The sequence below is a fragment of the Kogia breviceps genome, chromosome 4 (assembly GCF_026419965.1).
Source record: "Kogia breviceps isolate mKogBre1 chromosome 4, mKogBre1 haplotype 1, whole genome shotgun sequence".
In the NCBI taxonomy this organism is placed as follows: domain Eukaryota; kingdom Metazoa; phylum Chordata; class Mammalia; order Artiodactyla; family Physeteridae; genus Kogia; species Kogia breviceps.
In genome coordinates, this window is record NC_081313.1 from 9422940 (window position 1) to 9443237 (window position 20298).

Here is a 20298-nt window from a genome sequence, read left to right on the forward strand (position 1 = left end):
TCCACTGTTATGAATTAGCCTTTGCACAGTACAGCACCCACCAGACTGCAGATTATATTTCTGTCTTTATCCACTTGGCCAAATGCGCGCTTATTACCACCATTCATTTAGAATCTAATTCAATCATCTAGGCAATACATTTTCATGGGTTCTGCTGCTTCTTGATGTGCCCCAGGGAAGAAGGGTTTTGTTTGGTTTTCCTCCCTGCATCTAAGAGACTGTGTTGGTTCTACCCACTCGTAAAAACAGCCTTGCTCTGCATGTTTGCTGTGCAAAATAGGGCATGGTGAGCATGGAACAGACACTCATTTTAGGGAAACCCTCCAATTTTACCTGATATTGTATTTATAGTAACAGGAAGTTATACACAGATGGTCTCATATCAGTGGCTAGACACAGGTGCTGTGACCCAGCAGAGAGCCGTATCACACGGGAGTAGAGAAAATTCTGCTCATACATTTAGTTGCACGTTTCTACATTTCAGTCCTAATACCTGGGAAGGCAGCCTTCAATATGTTCTGTTAATTAAAAATCTTATCATAAATTATTTTTGCCCAAAATATTATCCAGAGTAAAGGTCTAGGAGCTATTTTGTGCAGATAATCTCAAAACGTAAAATGTTTTAGAAGCAGAATTGCTAGATATATCAGCTCCGCCGTGGAGAAGCAATATTAATTCACCACATTTTATTTGCACAACCATTGACATGTCATCATGTTAATTCATGTGACGCCCTTTATAGTATTATCCACATTTTTAAGATCAAAAGAGGTGACATCATGTGTTCAAGGTCACAGAGCTAGTTGGTGGTGGCACCAGGACTTCTGACTCCACAGTTAACATTCTTTCCACTTATCTCCTTAAGAAATTGGAATACTCATCGATTCATCATTGGTAAAGAAGAGGTAATGTATCTTCGGCTCCTAAGGGCCATGCTTGATTATTCTGCAGATGTGGACTTTTTTGGTCACCTCTCAGTTCATGCCAGGATATGCCTCCCTTAGAGCAGATTCTTGCCATTGTTTTCGATGACGCCAAAACGCCAAAACACAGCGCTTCAGCTCCTTGCCTGTCTCCACTGCTGAGACATCTGCTTCCCACCCGTTCAGCCACCCACTGGAATCCACTGTCAGTTCTCTGACTGTAGCCCTTAGAAACCTAATCATGTTACCTGATGAGAGGCAAAACAGCACAGTGTTACTTTCATGGGCTCTGGAATCTGACCCCTGCACTTCAACCCTATTCCAGTTCTACAGTTTACTAGCTGGGCAAGCTTCAGTGTCATGGTCCTAAAAAAGTTGATAAGATTAAAAGAGTCAATAATACATGTAAAGAGCCAAACAATCTGGCATTTAGTTAGTGCTGAATAAATAGCATCTTTTTAAGCCCTTCAACCTTTGACCCCCTCCTTCTCTCCAGTCTTCACCAATGTGTATACTGGGGGAAATCCCTGAGAATTGTGACTGCAAATCTGTGAAGGAATGGAAACCCGCTGGCTAACTTCCATGAGACAGTGGTTCCTAGACCGACATAGATGCATGGAAGACACAGGTGCATGGAGACAAGCACAAATGATGGGGTTTACAGATACAGGGATGGGAGCAAAGTCCAGATTGGCTGTTGGATTCTGAGTAACATGAGAAAACTGGGAACACTGTGAGCCCAGGAAACATGGACAGGAATGAGTCGTCCTAAAGCACATTTTCACACCAGCCTGATGGCTGGCGAATTCCAGGTGAATGTGTGAATGTGAAATTCCCTTCAAGAAGACAGTATCTGAGCAGAATGGATGAAAAGACGGGGAAGTGAATGAGAGAGCAAGCAAATCTTCCTCTCCAGTTCATCATTTCTCTGTCTGGGAGAAGGGGAACGCAGTAAGAGCTGTTCCCCGACGTGACTTCGTACCTTGGAGACTCCTAGGGCACATTCACATATTGAAGTTTCTTAGAGCTCCTGTTGTAAACCAGTAAGCTTAACTGTGTTGCAGCCTGGTCCTCCTGTTCCTAACTTTTATTTATCCTATTTTCATCTTATCTTCACCCCAATCCAGGAGATCGGATGTGAGATTTTTACCGTGGGGAAAATAAAGGACAAGATACAAGACCATGTTAGAAAAAGTTCCCAGAGTACACAGTTCTAGGAAGTTCACTTTTGCAGAGATGGTTTGGATTTGGTGATTCACGTGTATAAGAGGAAAAACACTGGGTTCCTTGATTCCAAAAACTAGCTCTCCATGCAAATACTAGGGGATAATCCCCTGAACTCGGTCATCTCACTTTGTTCACCTATATAGTAGAGATTATAGTGCTGGTCTGACTCAAAGGCAAAAGAAAGAAGGTAAAAGTTAAATGAGACAATGCATGGAAAATGCTTGGCAGAGGGCTTGACACAGATAAAGGAGATATTACAAGTTTTGCTTTTATTATTGTTATTTTACTCCTTGGTTTACAGAGTTCAAAAGCTTAAACTATTTAACAAATATCATATGATATAGCTTATATGTGGAATCTAAAAAAAATGGTACAAATAAAGTTATTTACAAAACAGAAATAGCGTCACAGATGCAGAAAACAAACTTATGGTCAGCAAGGGGGAAGGGAGGGGGGATAAGCTGGGAGACTGGGAATGACATATACACACTACTATATATAAAATAGATAAGAACCTGCTGTATAGCACAAGGAACTCTACTCAGTATTCTGTAATGACCTATATGGGAAAAGAATCTAAGAAAGAGTGGATATATGTATATGTATAAGGGATTCACTTTGCTGTACACCTGAAACTAACACAACATCGTAAATCAACTCTACTCCAATAAAAATTAATTCAAAAAAAGCTTAAACTATTTATAGTACAACAACACTGTTGGTGATAAAAAGAACTCTGTCTTCCAAATATGAGGACCAGAGTACTAGATTTTCACTGAAATCTTATCTCTGGAAACAGTCTTAAATTTGCCAATTTAGAAAAATAAGTAGTGTTGTAAATATGAAAACTGCGCTTTAAGTTCTACTTGGCGGTAGGCAATGGAAAGGTATTACTTTGTCTTATTAACTACAATAGATTGAAAAAGAATGATATACATCTTTTTTGCACTTTTTAAAAGCCAAGAAGAAAAACAACAAATAAAGTGATAGACTTAGAGCTGCCCGACCTTCACGTACTTCATCAGCACATATGCTAACTGAGGTATCTGATCTCAGAATGGAAAATGTTTCCAGATAATTCTTTTATTTCTCCACCAGGCAAGGAAAGCACCTCTTTTCCACAGACCATGAATCCTCAAACTTGCAGAAAGATATTGAAAGATACTTTCATTTAAAACTTCCAAACAAATGACAATAACGATAAAACTATTCTAATATAATTTTTAACCCATGTGGAAGGAGTCATGTGTACATCTGCTAGTGTGTGTTCAGTCAATATTTTATTTGTGCTTAATATTTTATGATTTTACGTATACATTTAGGTCAATATCATGTTGCAGTTACCTTCAGATGAAATCAGATTCTACATTCTTCTCCTGACCTCTCACAAACCTTGTGGTCTGTGTACCGACAAAGGGTATGATGGTTAATACCTGAAGTAATCTGATCAAATGATGTTGCAATATTGCAAAGTTTACACTTTGAATTTTGATGAAGCTGAACCTTTCTCAAACAATAATATTTACTCATCATTTTGACAAGATCATCCAGATGGAATGGACAGAGCTCTCATGCCCTTTTGACAAAAGATTTAATGGTCTTGCTTCCAGTACATTCTTCCCTCAAAAGTTCATTCTACAATAGTCAGAGGGTGCCTCCAACATAGGTGAGACTCTGCTATTCCTCACTAATAGCCTGGTAAAAGCTTCTCATCTCACTCAGCATAGGGCTGTCTCAGAAAACAATAATCTAAGAAGGAATAGAAAACGGATGACCTAAGGAAGAAATTCAGTGGAAAAATGCAGAGAATAAATTTATGTCTAATATTTGTCATCTGTTTCCTTAATTACCCAGCCAATTTCTTTTTAAAAAAAAAAAATAAATTTATTTATTTATTTTTGGCTGCATTGGGTCTTCGTTGCTGCGCGTGGGCTTCCTCTAGTTGAGGCGAGCAGGGGCTACGCTTCATTGTGGTGCGTGGGCTTCTCATTGCGGTGGCTTCTCTTGTTGCGGAGCACGGGCTCTAGGTGCATGGGCTTCAGTAGCTGTGGCGCGCGGGCTCAGTAGTTGTGGCTCACAGGCTCTAGAGCACAGCCTCAGTGTTGTGGCGCACGGGCTTAGTTGCTCTGAGGCATGTGGGATCTTCCCGGACCAGGGATCGAACTTGTGTCGCCTGCATTGGCAGGCAGATTTTTAACCACTGTGCCACCAAGGAAGCCCTGCCCAGCCAACTTCTGAATTTAACTTACATCCGAAGAGCTTAAAAGTTGAGACACTAGATTTCACTCATATTTTCATATTGAGAGATGTGTGCATGAGAACCCCAAATGTACTTTTCTGCTGTTTTCTACTATGCCATCCTCATTAATTGATTAATGTTCTACCCCCAAAAGTGGCCCTGCTGCATTACTCTATCTGCTCCTAAATCTGGCCTCATTCCAGCCATGCTGGTCTCCTGTAAATACCTCAGGGCCTTTGCACTTGCTACTCCTAGTACTTTACCCTGGGACATAGCTTCTTCCCTCTCTTCTTCCTGTAGGGTGCTCTGCTCAAGCATCATTTCACCATAGCACCCCTCCCTTCACTCTTTTCCTCATTGTTCTTTATGGTTCTTCAATTTTCTTTCTCCCCTCAGTAGGTGTGAACTTCATGAAGGCAGAAACTTTGCTTGTTTTGTTTACTGCTGAATCTCAAGCCCTGGAAATTTGTGGAATAAAAGTGCCACTAAATAAAAATTCATTGGATCAACTGTGTGAATAAATAAGTGAAGCATTTTCAAATCTTATCTGCACATGGCCAAATATGCAAACAGAGTGCAGAAGGCACAACAGTCCCCATGGCAGGCCAAACCCAGTCCTTTTTATAAGAACCTGAGACTATGGGCTTCCCTGGTGGCGCAGTGGTTGAGAGTCCGCCTGCCGATGCAGGGGACATGGATTCGTGCCCTGATCCAGGAGGATCCCACATGCTGCAGAGCAGCTGGGCCCGTGAGCCATGGCCGCTGAGCCTGTGCGTCCGGAGCCTGGGCTCCGCAACGGGAGAGGCCACAACAGTGAGAGGCCCGAGCACCGCAAAATAAAGAACCTGAGACTAAATGTAAAAATAAACCCTAGGGGTGAGAAACAGGCCAGGTGGGAGTAGACCCACTGAGACTTAGAGTCAGAGATTGCTCACAAACGTCTCAGCTATTAGAACTAAGAATGTATCTGCTAGTCTAGCTTCAAGAATTCTGTGACTGGCTTTTCTCAGGGGTGGATTAAGCCCAGAGACAAGGGTTCAAGATCAGTGTGGAGTCTGTTCCCCTGCCCTTCAATGTGGATGACCTAACTCATCTTGAGCATGTTTTGGCTCCAATGAACTAGTATTATAAAATCCTTGAACTTCAAAGCTGGAATGGATTTTTGTGTAGTTGAGCCACCACGCCTCACAGATGAGTAAACAATAGAGTGAAATTTTTTTTCATTAGTTCATGTCTTTTATTAACCAATATACAATTACTTGTCTTCTGGTTTGTTGAAACAATAGGTCAGACAACATTTGCCACAATGTCTGTCAAAGTGGCTGGCCATAAAAACTCCAGCACCACATTCATTTGAAGGGCACTCCCGACAAAGGTGACTGATTTTGCCATTCTCATCCACCTTATAGTATTTCAGGACAGCCAGCTTAAGCTTCTTTCTCTTATGCTTGTTCTTCTTGGGAGTGGTGTAAGACTTCTTCCTTTTCTCAGCACCACCATGAAGTCTCAACACAAGATGAAGAGTGGACTTCTTTCGAATGTTGTAGTCAGACAAAATACGTCCATCTTCCAGTTGATTGCCTGCAAAGATCAGTCTTTGCTGGTCAGGAGGAATTCCTTCCTTGCCCTTGATCTTGGCCTTTACATTTTCTATTACATCCGAGGGTTCAACCTCGAGAGTGATGGTCTTCCCCGTCAGGGTCTTCACGAAAATCTGCATATTGGCGGCGGAGCTGCTGTAGATGGAGGATCCGAAAGCTAGAGTGACATTTTTAAAAATTCAAATGTTTGTACTCGAGGCTTGGGGAAACTATCTTCCAAGAAATAATTTTAGATTAGAAAGAAATAAGGACTGAGTCATTGCTTCTGCGAGATGCTGTGTAGCATCCACAGAAATTCCTGGTGAAGCTTAAAAATTTACAGAAGAATAGAGTGATGTTACTATCAGGGTGCTACACTGTTATTTGATACCCAGGTATATTGAGTCCTGTGGTCTGGGTTGAACTAACAAAAGGTGACAGAGGAAAACAAGGGCAGGAGGTAACCAGGTGAGTGACCAGGCCAGGGTGGTGTCTTTGTCCATTTGGGCCACTCTAACAAAAATACCCCCCAGAGTGTGGCTTATAAACAACAGATATTTATTGCTCACAGCTCTGGAGGCTGGAAGTCTGAGATCAAGGTGCCAGCATGGTCGGGTGAGGAACCTCCTCTGGTCAAAGACTTCTCATTGTGTCCTCATATGGCAGAAGGGATGAGGGAGCTCTCTGGGGTCTCTATTATAAGACACTAATCCCATTCCTGTGGGCCCCATCCTCATGACCTAAGTGGCTCCCAAAGGCCCCACCTCCTCATAGCATCACATTCGGGGGTTAGGATTTCAACATATGAATTTTGGGGGGACATATTCAGGCCATAGCAGATGATTTCAACGCGTCCACAGAGAGTCATTGAAATTTGACCTTGCTGACAAATGAATGCCCCTCTCCTCCTTATAATCCGAAGATATCTAATCACACTTCTGCAAGTTGTGGCCACTTGGACCAAACAGAGGGCATAACTCCTGGCTAAGAGCAAAGAGCTGAGGACTAGAGAGACCACAGTTCTAGTTTTAAAGCCTAGGCTATTCATGCCTTGTTTTTAATGACTTGTCAGGCAGAGGACTCAGGTAACCTTCCTCTCCCACTTCAGGCACGGCCTGGATCCCTGGCATTCAGTCTGGATTTGATCTATTACAAAGCACTGATATCTGCAAAACTTCTCCTCTCAACCTGAGTCCTGGCCTTGGCCTCTTCTGGCTTCTCTGATCTTCATTGCCCCCTCCCTGGTGTGGTAGTGGATACTGTTCACCGTTTGTGGCCACAGGCTTCAGTCTTAGGATATTATAAGTGCATTTATGGAAGAAATTCTTCAGAATGATAAGCTGGATACTGAAATAGGCTACAATGAGAAAAAATGTCAACATGAAAACTGAAGCAAAGGAATTCAAATAAAAAGTGAAGTTAGAAATATAAATGGGAAATAAATTCCATTACTGGGGTCTTGGAAAGTAACTGACTTTTATATTATGGAGTGTTTTGTTTAAATAATTACACATTCAACAAAGAAATGAGCTGCTACCATTCCAATCTATGTGTTTCTTAACTTTGGTTTACAGCAAATAAACCACCACAGTGTAAAGAAGCAAGCAAAAGGACAACCAAATTAACTACCCAGAAACTGCCTCTGTCCCATGTGGACTCTGCATGGGTGCCCTCCCTTCTCTGTATTTGCATACTCCTCACTCCGCAGTCTTGATGAAGTGTGGACTATCCATCAATCTTACTCTTACATTTAAAACTCATTAAAAATCTGTTTGCCATTCCTCTAAAAGATTAATCGCATAAGTCCAACATGATAGCTTTGCCAATTAAAATGCTCCCGCTTTACCATTTCATTTCAAGTGTATTGTAATTATATTATATTGCTTCTGGTCGAGTTAGAAAATTTATTCAAATAATAATCCTATTTTTGGTATATGGTACACTCTTAGCACTATTTCTCATGTTAATTATGCACAAAACTTGAAAATGTACTTATGTGTCTAAAGAAGTAAGATTGTCTTTGTCTGTCTATCTATCTATTATCTATCTATCTATCTATCTATCTATCTATCTATCTATCTATCTATCCATCTATCTATCCATCCATCCCTTAAACTGTGCGGTTATGTAAATATCCACAAATCCATAAGAAGGGCTAATTAATTACCCTTTGGGTGTCTTGGCTTTTTGTACAACCACTTTTCTATCTCTCCCTTGTGTGTGTGTTATTGTGGCGGGGGGGTGGCTCACCATGCGGCATGCGGGATCTTAGTTCCCGGAACAGGGATCGAACCCATGCCCCCTGCAGTGGAAGCGTGGAGCCTTAACCACCGGACCACTGGGGAAGTCTCTCACTTGTGTTTTTAATAAGAAATTTACACCAGAGATCACATTCATTTGCCTGCTCAGGCTTATAAACAGATGCATAATGGGAACATGGTTCCCAGTTATGTGTTTTGAGAAATCACTTGTGCTTCGTCGATCTTATGAGTTAGAGAGAGAAGCAGTTCCTGGCATCATCCCTATGTCCCAACTTTTGACTTATCCTTCTCCAGGATTAAGTCAGAGCACAAACCCCTTGTTCTAGCTGTCCTAGATACTCGAGAAAGCATATATGGATGTGTTTACAATATTAAAAAAAACCAAACTAATCTTAAGGATCCTTTTTTCCTTTGTCATGCAAAAGAGCAACCACTGACTCAATTTCTTTTCTTTTCTTTTTGTTTTTTAATGAATTGGAAAGCACTGAATGAAGGAGACAGATGTTCATAAACTCCAGGTCGATCTAAGCTTTGACAGCCAGAAAAGTGTTCCTAATAAATATGATTTTATTTGTAAATGAGAGAGACAGATTTCTGGTTTTCTTTTCCACTCTCAACTGATTAGTGTGGCAAGCTCTACAGAGATTGCCAAAATTAATTAGAACCAATTTTAATTAATTATTTCGAGTTAATTTTTGTTAACTAGAGGTGACCCAGAACTAAGATTCACTTTTGAGATTATATCTAGGTCAATGATTCTAAAACTAAATTGTAAATATGTTGGATTTTTCATTCATTCATCAGATATTTACTGATACCCTACAATGTGCCTACACCTCTTTGAGGCATTGGGAAATTTGGTAGTTAACCAAACAGACAAAAATTCCTTCATTTGTAGTTGAGAGAGAAAGATAATAAAGTAAAGAAGTAAATAAATATAGAGTATGTTAGAAGACGATATAAAGGAAACAGAGATACGTAGTGTCAAGGGTTCAGCTCTAAATAAAGTACTGTGGGGTCTTCACTGAGTGGATGTTGAGAGGGAGCAGGCAGGTGATGAGATGTCAGGAGAGCCCCAGGTGAGGGAGGAGCATCTTCAATGTCTCGGGGGGGAAAGAGCACCCCAAGGACAGTGTGCCTACAGCCCAGAAAGGAGCTGAGCATCAAAAGACGAGCTCAGTGGAGCAAGAGGGCTCCAGCAAGAAGGAGAATGGTCCGTCACTGTAGAAACGTTGATGTTTCCTCTGAGTATCTGAAAGGCCTAGGAAGTATTTGAACTAGGAAGTGAACTGACCTAATTTATGCTTTTAAAGATCATGCTGACTCTGGTGTGGGGAACAGGCCGTTGGGGAACTGAAGCTGGGAGGCTGGCAAGGGGGTAAAGGTAACAACTTAGTTTCAATGGGCCAGTGGACCAGGCAGGTAAGGAGGTGGTAAGAGGTGGTTGATCCTGGCTAGATCATGAAAGTAAGGTGGCAGGATTGGGTATTGTTTAGAATATGGGATTTAAGAGATAAAAAGAGCCAAGATGGACTCATATGCTTTATTAACTAAAATTATAGGAATAGTCAATCACGGGTTTGATGTAGGTGTTCATTCATTGTGATCATATTTACTATGAATTCCTAAAAACATGAAAGAAAGGGCTTCCCTGGTGGCGCAGTGGTTGAGAATCCGCCTGCCGATGCAGGAGACACGGGTTCGTGCCCTGGTCCGGGAAGATCCCACATGCCGCAGAGCAACTAAGCCCGTGAGCCATGGCCGCTAGGCCTGCGTGTCTGGAGCCTGTGCTCCGCAACGGGAGAGGCCACAACAGTGAGAGGCCCGCATACCGCAAAAAAAAAAAAAAAAAAAAAAAACATGAAAGAAGGAAATCTTTCTAAGCTACATTGAGTACAGGTAGGGAATCCCAAAATGATTTCTCCCTTTATGCTTTGATTTCCCTCATTGAAAAGATATTTCTTTCTTCTCCCTGCCAAATATTTTCTTTAGACTTCATAAACATCTAACTGTTTTTGTCTTTCAGAGCACACATTTTTCTTAAATAATTATGTTAAAAATTACTAAATATATCTTATATTTTCACATAGTTACTGTTCACATTGTTATTAATCTGCATACCTTTTCCCATTAAACTGTAAAATATTGTTTTAGAAAACTTTCACTATGTGTACTCAAAGTTCTTCTTGAAATAGTAGAAGATACCCCAAACTAGACTGTTCTTTTTTTTTGCATTCTCTTCCAGTCCGTGTTGTTATTTTCACAAAGTGAATACAATTCATGGGTTGCTCTCAATTATTGTAGATGGATATTCATGTTGCAGCAAACGGTAAAAAATCTGAAACATAATAAGTGTAGCAGCTGTGCACCTGGGCATTCTCACATGATCTCTGTCCCAATTTTGAAATGCAAGGATTAAGCAAACAAAAGTGAGACAGCTTTCCTGTCACCTTTATTTTGCCAAACTGACTCAAATGAAGATGACTTTTGACTGTATGATTCCCGATCTGTAATTATTTCAGGAGCAGCTCCTGAAAAATTCAGAGCTATCACACAACATCTGTTTCTCCCTCCAAAATCGTTCAGACCCTGAAAATATTAAAACCGATTAAGGCGATTAAATAAATTTAGCAGGGTGGTCCAGTTTAGCTTCTCAGAAAATACTACAGAGAAGATAACCAAATCCATCTAGAGTTTGTTGATATTTCTTGGAATTTCATTATAAGAATGTGGGTACTGCTACAGCATACGGGGACGAACTCACACAGAATGTGGTCGAAGACAGTAGTCAACTTCAGTCCACAGGTACAGATGGCCATTTTTTTGTGTGTGTTTGTGGTACGTGGGCCTCTCACTGTTGCGGAGCACAGGCTCCGGACGCACAGGCTCAGCGGCCATGGCTCACGGGCCCAGCCGCTCCGCGGCACGTGGGATCTTCCCGGACAGAGGCACGAACCCGTGTCCCCTGCATCGGCAGGCCGACTCTCAACCACTGCGCCACCAGGGAAGCCCCAGATGGCCGTGTTTGAGTAACCTTCCCTAACGGCAGAGTTTATGGAAACAGTTTGGGAGTACAACTAAAAATAAATTTCATGGGACTTTTATTTCCTAATTTAAAAAGATAAAACAGGGCTTCCCTGGTGGCGCAGTGGTTGAGAGTCCGCCAGCCGATGCAGGGGACACGGGTTCGTGCCCCGGTCCGGGAAGATCCCACGTGCCGCGGAGCAGCTGGGTCTGTGAGCCGTGGCCGCTGAGCCTGCGCGTCCGGAGCCTGTGCTCCGCAACAGTGAGAGGCCCACGTACCATAAAAAAGAAAAAAGAGAAAACAATTTTTAAAAAGAGACTGTTCTGTCCTATAGCCATTCACCTGGAAGGTAGCTCATTTGGAAGAGCTACTGATTATCACTGAGTTCTAGAACTTTTATCAGTGTATCCTATACCCTGACACTCCTCAGTCAGTTTACTCATGAGTTCGTTTGGATCCACCGTCTTTGAAAAAAATTGAAGAAATTATGGCAAAATGGACTAGCCAATGTCTTCCAAACTCTACCATCAAATCAAGACTAGACTAAGACACATCACATGTAGAGGAAAGTTTACAGACTCAAGTGTAAAACTTACTATGAACAATAAGAAAAGTTTCTCTCCTTTGTCTTCCTTTTCCAAAGTGTTCAAAATTACCAGCTACCATCTTGCATTCTAATTTGAAGTATTTAAAAAAAAATCATGCCTCTAATAACGACAGTCAAAAAATTACTTGCTAAAGAGCATACTTATTCCCAGACTCCTGAGATACTGACAGGATGACAGCATTTCCAAGGTCCCAGTTCATCATTGTTCTGTAAGACTGTCAGTATGAAAGTGACTGATGCCTTCTCATTCACTTGCTTCCCAACCCCCCCATCAACCTACCAATTCTTTGTGACAGGCTCATTTAAGGGGCAAACAATGTTCTATGTGTTGGTCAGGTTTCCACACACGCATGTACAGAAGCAGAAATGTTACACAGGTAGAATTAACAAGGAAAGAAAACGGTGTTATGGCCATCTTTCCAGGGTCCAGGGATCCCGGATGTGGTCAAGAAGAAGGGGCTGGACACAGCAAAGACATAGAGCCCACAGTAGGACCCAGACGCCCAGGCCCAAGCGTGGTATTACTCACAAGGGTACTCACTGGAGCCATCCAAAGAGCACAGGCATAAGCTAATCCACAAGGCTGGTACCCACGTCATCGCCTGCAGTTGGTCTGAACCGTGGCCCACACATGCGGGAGGTGTCACTGGAACCAGCACAGGCTGTGGGTTCCATCAGAGGGTGAGGAGAGCCAGGCTCTCCAGGCTCACCTGCCCCCACCCCAGACACGACAGGCCACCTAGACCATGTGATTGCTTCCCTCTTTCTCCCCACCTTCCTCTTCCTGCGTGCTTTCTACTTGTCCTGGCTTTATTTCAAATGGACCAACCCTGAGAAGCCCCTCTCTCCTCTTCCCTCATTGGGACCAGTCTTACTACATGTCCAAGGCTGGGGAGAGTCCTGACAGTTGAGGTCTCTGGGATGAGTGGCTATTGTGTCAGTTCCTGTTCTCTAAGTTGGGCTGGTACCCAATGCTACTCAGAACATTCCTGAAGGTAAATAACTTGTAATAGGTTCTGGCCTTTGAAATATAATTTGGTTTGTTTTCTCTGTGTTTGTAGCTATGTAAAAAAATAACTAAGTAAACAAAAAAGTACATTTTAATTTGATTTTTTAAAAAGGTGATTGGGTTCCTAGGAGTATCTTTGTACTTATAGAAATTTTAAAGTTATTTAAGCAGCAGGTATTGGGGATTTAGTTCCAGTGAATTATGACCAATCAGTTGTCCTGTATGACTAACATTCCATTTTTTTGTATACGCAGCATTATTTAAAACGTTGAGTAAGTCTTTAAGCATCTAACACATATACAATATTTTTAGCGGACATAAAGATGAATAAGAAAAACTTCCTATTTTTAAATTTAGTTAATAAAAGAATAGGGTTAAAAGTACACGTTAGCTTTTCGTGATACTGTGCTATTCTTTTTCTTTTAACTAAAGTATTTGCTTTTTCTTCTTTTATTAATTCAAATTAGAGTTTAAAATGTCTCAGTGTAAAATGCCAAGCTGGAATCATTAATCTACACCAAGAAATGGCAGAAGCAGCAGGGAGTATGAAACTCAAGGCTCAATTAACAAGAAAAGAAAACTGTACTGTTCTGATATTTCCAGGGTGCCAGGTACCCTGGGATCGAGGTGGTCCCCAGCCCGTCGAAGAGGGAATCACAGCAACCTAATAGGTTATATGATCCTTTGGAATGACAGTTTAAGCATCAATCAGGTCTTCTGGCCACTGGAGGTGAGGGTGAAAGGGTAAAATAATTTTATCATTGTGTGATCATAAAATAGAAAGTCATTAAGATAAACAGTAAATACATTTATGACATTCTTGTTGTTAAAAAAAAGGGGGGGGATTATGAAGTACTTTTCAATCAAAGCAAACTCACTCAGGATAAAAACTGGGGGAGAATGAAACCATCTCAGTGGTTCCACGGTGTAAACCACAGCAGAGATGATCTGTCAAAAGAACAGCAAGATTTCAGATCACTCTCCAGACACAGTATGCAAGGTGTTTATCCGGAAATGACCAAGGAGCATAGGGACAGTCCTTGAGTCAGTCAAACATTCCCAGGTGGCTTTACTTACAGTGAGTATACTTGTTCATTTCTAGAAATTCTACTTGGGCCTTTTAAACATTTTATAGTCTCTTATTTTATGGCTTCTTTCAGCTTGTTCTAGTCACTCAAATTCCTGGACCCCCAATCGTCTAGTTGGCTGGAACTGCTGACTCCTTCCTGGTGACTCATTTGTCTTGTCCTTGACATTTCTGAACTCCGAGCTTATCATCAGTGGGGTTTCTCTTCTTTCCTAAGGGGTTCTTGCACGATCCACCGTGTGGAAAGGCTTTGCAGAAAAGTGTTATGTTCACCTAATGCTGGGGTCCTCAGGGTTTCTAGACAAGTCTTCAGTTTATTCTTTTCAGCTCAAGTTTCTGTACAACAGACAAGCTGTAAGTTCAGACCCTGCCCTCAAACACGTCTGGTTTCTCAAAGGAGAAAAATTCCCCCACGTAAGCACCAGAGAGGGCAAGCTTCCCTGGCGATCCCAAATCAGTGACGAGGAGTTTTGAGCTCTTTCCACAGGTGGGGCTGCCCTTTCAGTCCCCAGGCATCGTGCAGAGACCCTGTTCCAGCTCCCTTCTCATCCAGCTTCAAATCATGTCCTTCTTTCTTGGTGGATATCGAAGTCCGCTTGGGCTGCTACAACAAAGTACCACATACTGGGTGGCGGCCTATAAACAACAGAAGTTTATTTCTCACAGTTCTGGAGGCTGGAAGTCTGAATCAGGGTGCCAGCAGGGCTGGAGTCTGGTGAGGGCCCTCTTCCTGGCGGACGGCCACCTTCCTGCTGTGTCCTCACACAGCAGAAGGGATGAGGAAGCTCTCTGGGGCCTCTCTTATAAGGGCACTAATCCTATTCTTGAGGGCTCCACCTCCATGATGATTCAATTCCCAAAGGCCCCACCTCCAAATAGCAATACGGTGAGGATTAGGTCCCAACACATGAAGTTGCAGCTTGGGTGGGATGACACAAAAGTATTCAGTATATGGTAGTGAGCCTTTAGTATCTGGTCCTCTTTCCTCTTGGATGACATCTGGATCGTAAAGCCTTGAGTTTAAGCTCCATCAGCTTCAATTCCTCCATTTCTGGTACCTGGAGATTTCCCTTTCTTTCCTTGGAGATAAGCTGTGTATTGTATTATATTATTTGGTCTTATTTTATTGATGATTTCTAAGAGTACACAGGAAGAAAGCCAGCCAACATCAGCTGGGTCAGCCATGCTGTTGGAAGTCGGATAAATCGATACCGAAGTAAGCACACTGAACCCAGGACCCCCTTAATTCAAATTCAGTACAGAAAGATGTAAAGCTGCTGCACTCATCGGAGCAACAGGGCACTGAAACCTGGATCCATCTTCAGAGGAGTCAGTCAGTCAACTGACACGGTTCCTTACAAACAGAAATTATCATGTCGCAGTGGCTGACAAAAGACAGCCTCCTAAGTATTGTCTGCTTAAGACCAGAAACCCCACAGGCACACAGGCCAGTTGCTTGGAAAATTCTCCACCTCTGTGAATTTCCATTCGGGACTTTCTCATCATATTTTTGTTAGTGTTTTAAATACTTAATTAGACCATTTTCCTTTCTTTTGTAAACTTTTCCGGCATTCCACTTTCACCTTGAAAACCACCATGGTAGACCACCCCCTCCTTTTACCACCTCACTCCATTAAGTGCTATTAACTCCAGTGCTTTGCAGTCTTAATTCCTGTGTCCTATTCATTCTCACCACTAGCCTGGTCTCCTCTGGCTTTTTTAAGTCCCTGACCTGCTCCGTCAGCCATGAGCCTTCACGCGGTTCCTGAAATTTATATTTTTTAATTCAATCCTTCAGAGGCTCCCAAATGGTGTGGCCTCTCCCGTTGCGGAGCGCAGGCTCAGCGGCCATGGCTCACGGGCCCAGCCGCTCCGCGGCACGTGGGATCTTCCCGGACCGGGGCACGAACCCGCGTCCCCTGCATCGGCAGGCGGATTCTCAACCACTGCGCCACCAGGGAAGCCCTCCACTTACTTATTAGACTATACCTTTTAGAATAGTTTTAGAAGAATTGAGAAAATACTACAGAGAGTTCCCATATACCCCACATCCAATTTGTCCCCTATTATTAACATCTAATATTAGTATGGCATATTTATCACAATTATTAAACCTATATTGGTACATCGTCATTAACTAAAGTCCATAGTTTCTTCAATTTCCTTTTCAGTTTTTTTCTGATGTCTTTTTTCTGTCCCAGGAACCCATCCACCAGGATCGCACATTGCCTTTGGTCATCATGTCTCCTCAGACTCCTTCTGGCTGAGTCAGTGTCTCAGACTTTTCTTGTTTTTGATGATTTTGACAGTTTTGATGAATGCTGGTCTGGTGTTTTGTAGAATGTCCAGTATTGGGATTTATCTTTCTGTTTTCTCATGATAAAACGGAGACTGTAGGTTTTGGGGAGGAAGACCCCGGAAGGGAAGGGAGCACTTCCTCACATCAGAACAAGGGTGCACACCAGCCACATGACTTATCCCTGTTGATGTGGATCTTCACGACTTGGCTAAGGTGGTGTTTATTTGCCAGGCTTCTCCCCTTCTTTTCAGGACTCCTTGGTGCATCCACTCGTCACTTGCATCTTGGTCACAAGTTAGTTCACGGCACACACTTAAGAAGGCTTTTTGTGAGGTCCCTCTTTTGTTCAATTTTATTTTATTATTTTTTCCTTCATCCTCTATCCCTATACCCACCCATGCCACGCCTACCCCAATATATCCTCTTAACATATTAAATGTATAACCATCCTATTTATCTTCTCTATCTTTATTAGATAAAAGGTGGTATTTCTGCATGCATAATTTTAAAAACACATACATGTTATAATAACTTTTTAAAGAAACTTTCTTCAAACAACATTAGGTTTGGGTAACCATCCAGTTCATTACTTCTGACTGCTGCCTAATGGTTCTTTGGGTATATCCACCATATCTTCTTTTATCGATGACTCAAATTATGGAGACTAGAATACTTTCAGTTTCTGTGTCCACACCAAATGCTTGAGTTAATTCCTGGGATGGTCTCCTTATGGTCCTGTGGGAGAATTTCCCCCTCGTATTTACCCAGGGCTAGAAACACTGGGTCCTGGGGCTTTTTGCAATCCAGCTCCAAAGTGTCTGCACCTGTTTACATGGGATGTGAGTGCCTCTTTGCCCATATCCTCCCCAGGATTTAATTTTATTTGACTTTGCAGCATTCTCTACATTGACGGGTATAGTCTATCCTTATTGTTTTCATTTGTATTGATTATTAGTGTATCAGTCAGGGTTCTCTCACCCCGTGGCCAGTCAGGTTGACACAGAGAATTAACCATCACAATTAGTAAGGTCTAACTTATTTTTACAAGTCTTACCATTTGTTTGTCTCCTATGAATTGCCTAATCATATCCTTTGCCCATTTTTTTTTCTTTTGTATTTTGTGATTTTGCCCTTCTAGTGGATGTGGACTAAACTTTCTTGCATACTCTGGATATGAATCTTTCATCAGTTTTACCTGCTGCAATTACTTTTTCCCAGCTTTCACCTATGTGTATGATGTCCTTACTCAAAGTAATAATCTTTTATTTTGCTGTAGTAAAATACATCAAATTCTCAACTTATGGTTTGGCCTTTGTGTATCTTGTTTAAGAAATATTTTTTCTCATGGTTGTCAATATACTATTCTAAATTATGAATTTATATGATTTGATATTGAGATAAAACTAATTTTTCTCCATGTAGTGAGCCAATTTTCAACATCAGGCGCTGAACATCATCTTTATCCTGTGACTTATGACGCCAAGATCACCAAATACAAGGTTCCCTTAAGTACCCAGCTCTGATATTGGATTCTGGATTTGCTGGGTTATTATTAATTCATAACTATTCATCATACTCAATGCCGGTCCTAATAAAAAAACATAATTATATAAGTTATAGTTAAATGGGTTTATGCTTTTCTCTTATCTCTACACATCCCTACTTTATACTTGTCTTTCAAAATCCAACCTCTCTGTGGATTCATCTCAAATACCCGTTTTAATTTAGTTGTTTAATTCACTGCATGTGAATTAAAAGCACCCTATCTCCCCCACTAACACTAAACCCCAAAGAGGTAGTAAAACCTCTAAATCTTTGCCACTTGCTAGCTGCATGACCACTGGCCAGTTTCATAGGTCATCAGAGCTACGGTTTCCTCTTCTTATGGGGCAAAATAAAACAACAGGATTAATGAACATTTATTGCACGAACATTTATGCATGTCCTCTTGCATAGTTCTAGGAAGTAGCAAAGATGATTACTGCCATTTTGTAGACAAAAATTTGAAGCTTGTCCAAACTTGCACAGCTAATAAGTAACTGCTAGAGTAGGGAGTTAACCCAGGATATCTAAAGATAAAAATCTCTGTTCCTACTTTTACTCTATATCCCCTTATTTGGACCATAGGGAGAGAGGTCTACTTCGATGATCAGTAATTATTATTTACCTAACTCCTGAACTATGGAATAGAGCAGAACCTCTCACGACCTCAGCTTGCTTCAGTGGCTTTATGACAGTTAACACAGAAGAACATTCCTCCTGGGAAACAGAAAATTCACTGTCTTTATCTGAGCAAAACCATAAAAATAATAATGGTTCCAAGGTACTGAGGGTTAATATTTTTTGCGAGGCCCTATGCTAATCACTTGGATTCTATAACTCATTTAATGCTTATATTGTTCTAACATGGTAGATACTTATATCCCCAATAACTGAGGTTTTGCTAGGTCAAGAAACTTCCCCAAATTACACAACTAGTATGGGCAGAGCTGGACTTCAATCTAGATTTCTCAGTCTCCAAATCCTTCTATTTTAACTATTTGGTACAAAGTTTATAATTTTAATGCATTTTCTAGCTATTAATTGTTTTCTATCTTCTTTGTATAGGATCTTATGACATATTTTGTAGTATAAGAAATGAAATTAGACACATTTGAACCCTCTTCTACTGAAATAAAGTTTCTTTCATTTTTTTTTCTTTAACAAGGAGAAACAAGGACTGATTATACTCAGAATTTATTGTTTCCTACTGTCTTTAAAGCACAGTTAGTGACGTTATCAACGTCTGTAAATAAATTCCAGGAAGAGAATATTGCTTTTGATAAAGGTATGTACTGACAGTAAATGCTAAACAAATAGGTGACACATGCTACTAATCAGCGTGTCCCTCTCTATCTGACAGACACATATTGACAATGACTTTTACAAGCTCAGACAGTTCATTCTGTAAAGGTCAAAAAAGGGGTTCATTAAGTATCATGCCAAAATCATTCTGAGAAAAATTGGTATGGGAACTCCCTGTCATTGTAAAGACTTAATTTCCAGGTAGGAGTTACCCATGACAAAGGGAATAAATACAACTGTTAATTAAGAAGAACAGGAATTAGGTTTAATATGACATTAGTTCCCAAAGTAAAGCCACAGGCTACTGGAATTTGGTACCATTTAACTATTAAGATTGTTAAAGTGAATAAATCTATGTCTGGGCTGGCAAAATGACTTGTCCTTCCTGTTACCATATGAAAACAACTCAGCCTTTATTTTCAGGAGCAAACATTTTAATATCCAAAGACATCCCCCAAACCTCTTTAATTTCTTGCCTTTAAAATTAAATGCTGAAGAATGAAAGGTACCACTGTGCGAGGCTCTCATCTGATATGAGTACTTACTTCATCCTGGTTTTTCTTATGGTGGATTTTCATTTGAGTCCTATGACTGTTGGAAAACATTGAACTTAACAGAACTCTTACTAACGTGTTGATTCTCACTTGACAGCTTATGGGATAACTGCAATAATTTTCAGCAGAATTCTCTCATGCTTTGCCATAGCTTTGTATAAAATGCTTGGCACCAGTACCATCCTTTGTTGCATAATTAAAGATAAATTTCGGCTCTTATTATGCTTTTCCTAAGTTTTTTTGCTTCACCCATTGATTTTTTCCAGATAAACTTTAGATTAATTTTTATTTCCTATATTTTGCCTCATCCTTAATGAATTGGGTTTTTTACCTGGAACTGTATTCAATCTATAAGTGTGTTGGGGAAGAACTTACATCTTTTTCAATGTGCAGTTTGTACACAAAGTCTCTCAATAGATAACACTTTTATCACGTCTATAAGTTTCTGCATTTAGATTTCAAGCAGTTTTGGTTGAAATAACTTCCAAGAATGTTATAGTTCTGTAGCCGCTGAATTTGAGATCTTATACTGTTACATTTTCTAACAGGTTCTTACAGATATTTAGGGCTGCTATTGATTTTTTTATTATAGCATATTTTCTAATTTGGGAAGATGTACAGTATGAAAGTGTTAGACTGACCA

The 20298-nt window shown here is 40.9% G+C and overlaps 2 protein-coding genes across 2 annotated transcripts in view; both read right to left on the bottom strand.

The window, feature by feature from the left end:
* CTNND2 (catenin delta 2) overlaps positions 1–20298 on the bottom strand; it is a 961852-nt gene that overhangs the window by 497192 nt on the left and 444362 nt on the right. The window lies entirely within an intron of this gene.
* On the bottom strand, positions 5603–6109 carry LOC131754537 (ubiquitin-ribosomal protein eS31 fusion protein-like). The gene has a single exon (XM_059060288.2). The coding sequence runs from the start codon at positions 6107–6109 to the stop codon at positions 5645–5647; it is 465 nt and encodes a 154-aa protein (XP_058916271.1). The 3' UTR covers positions 5603–5644.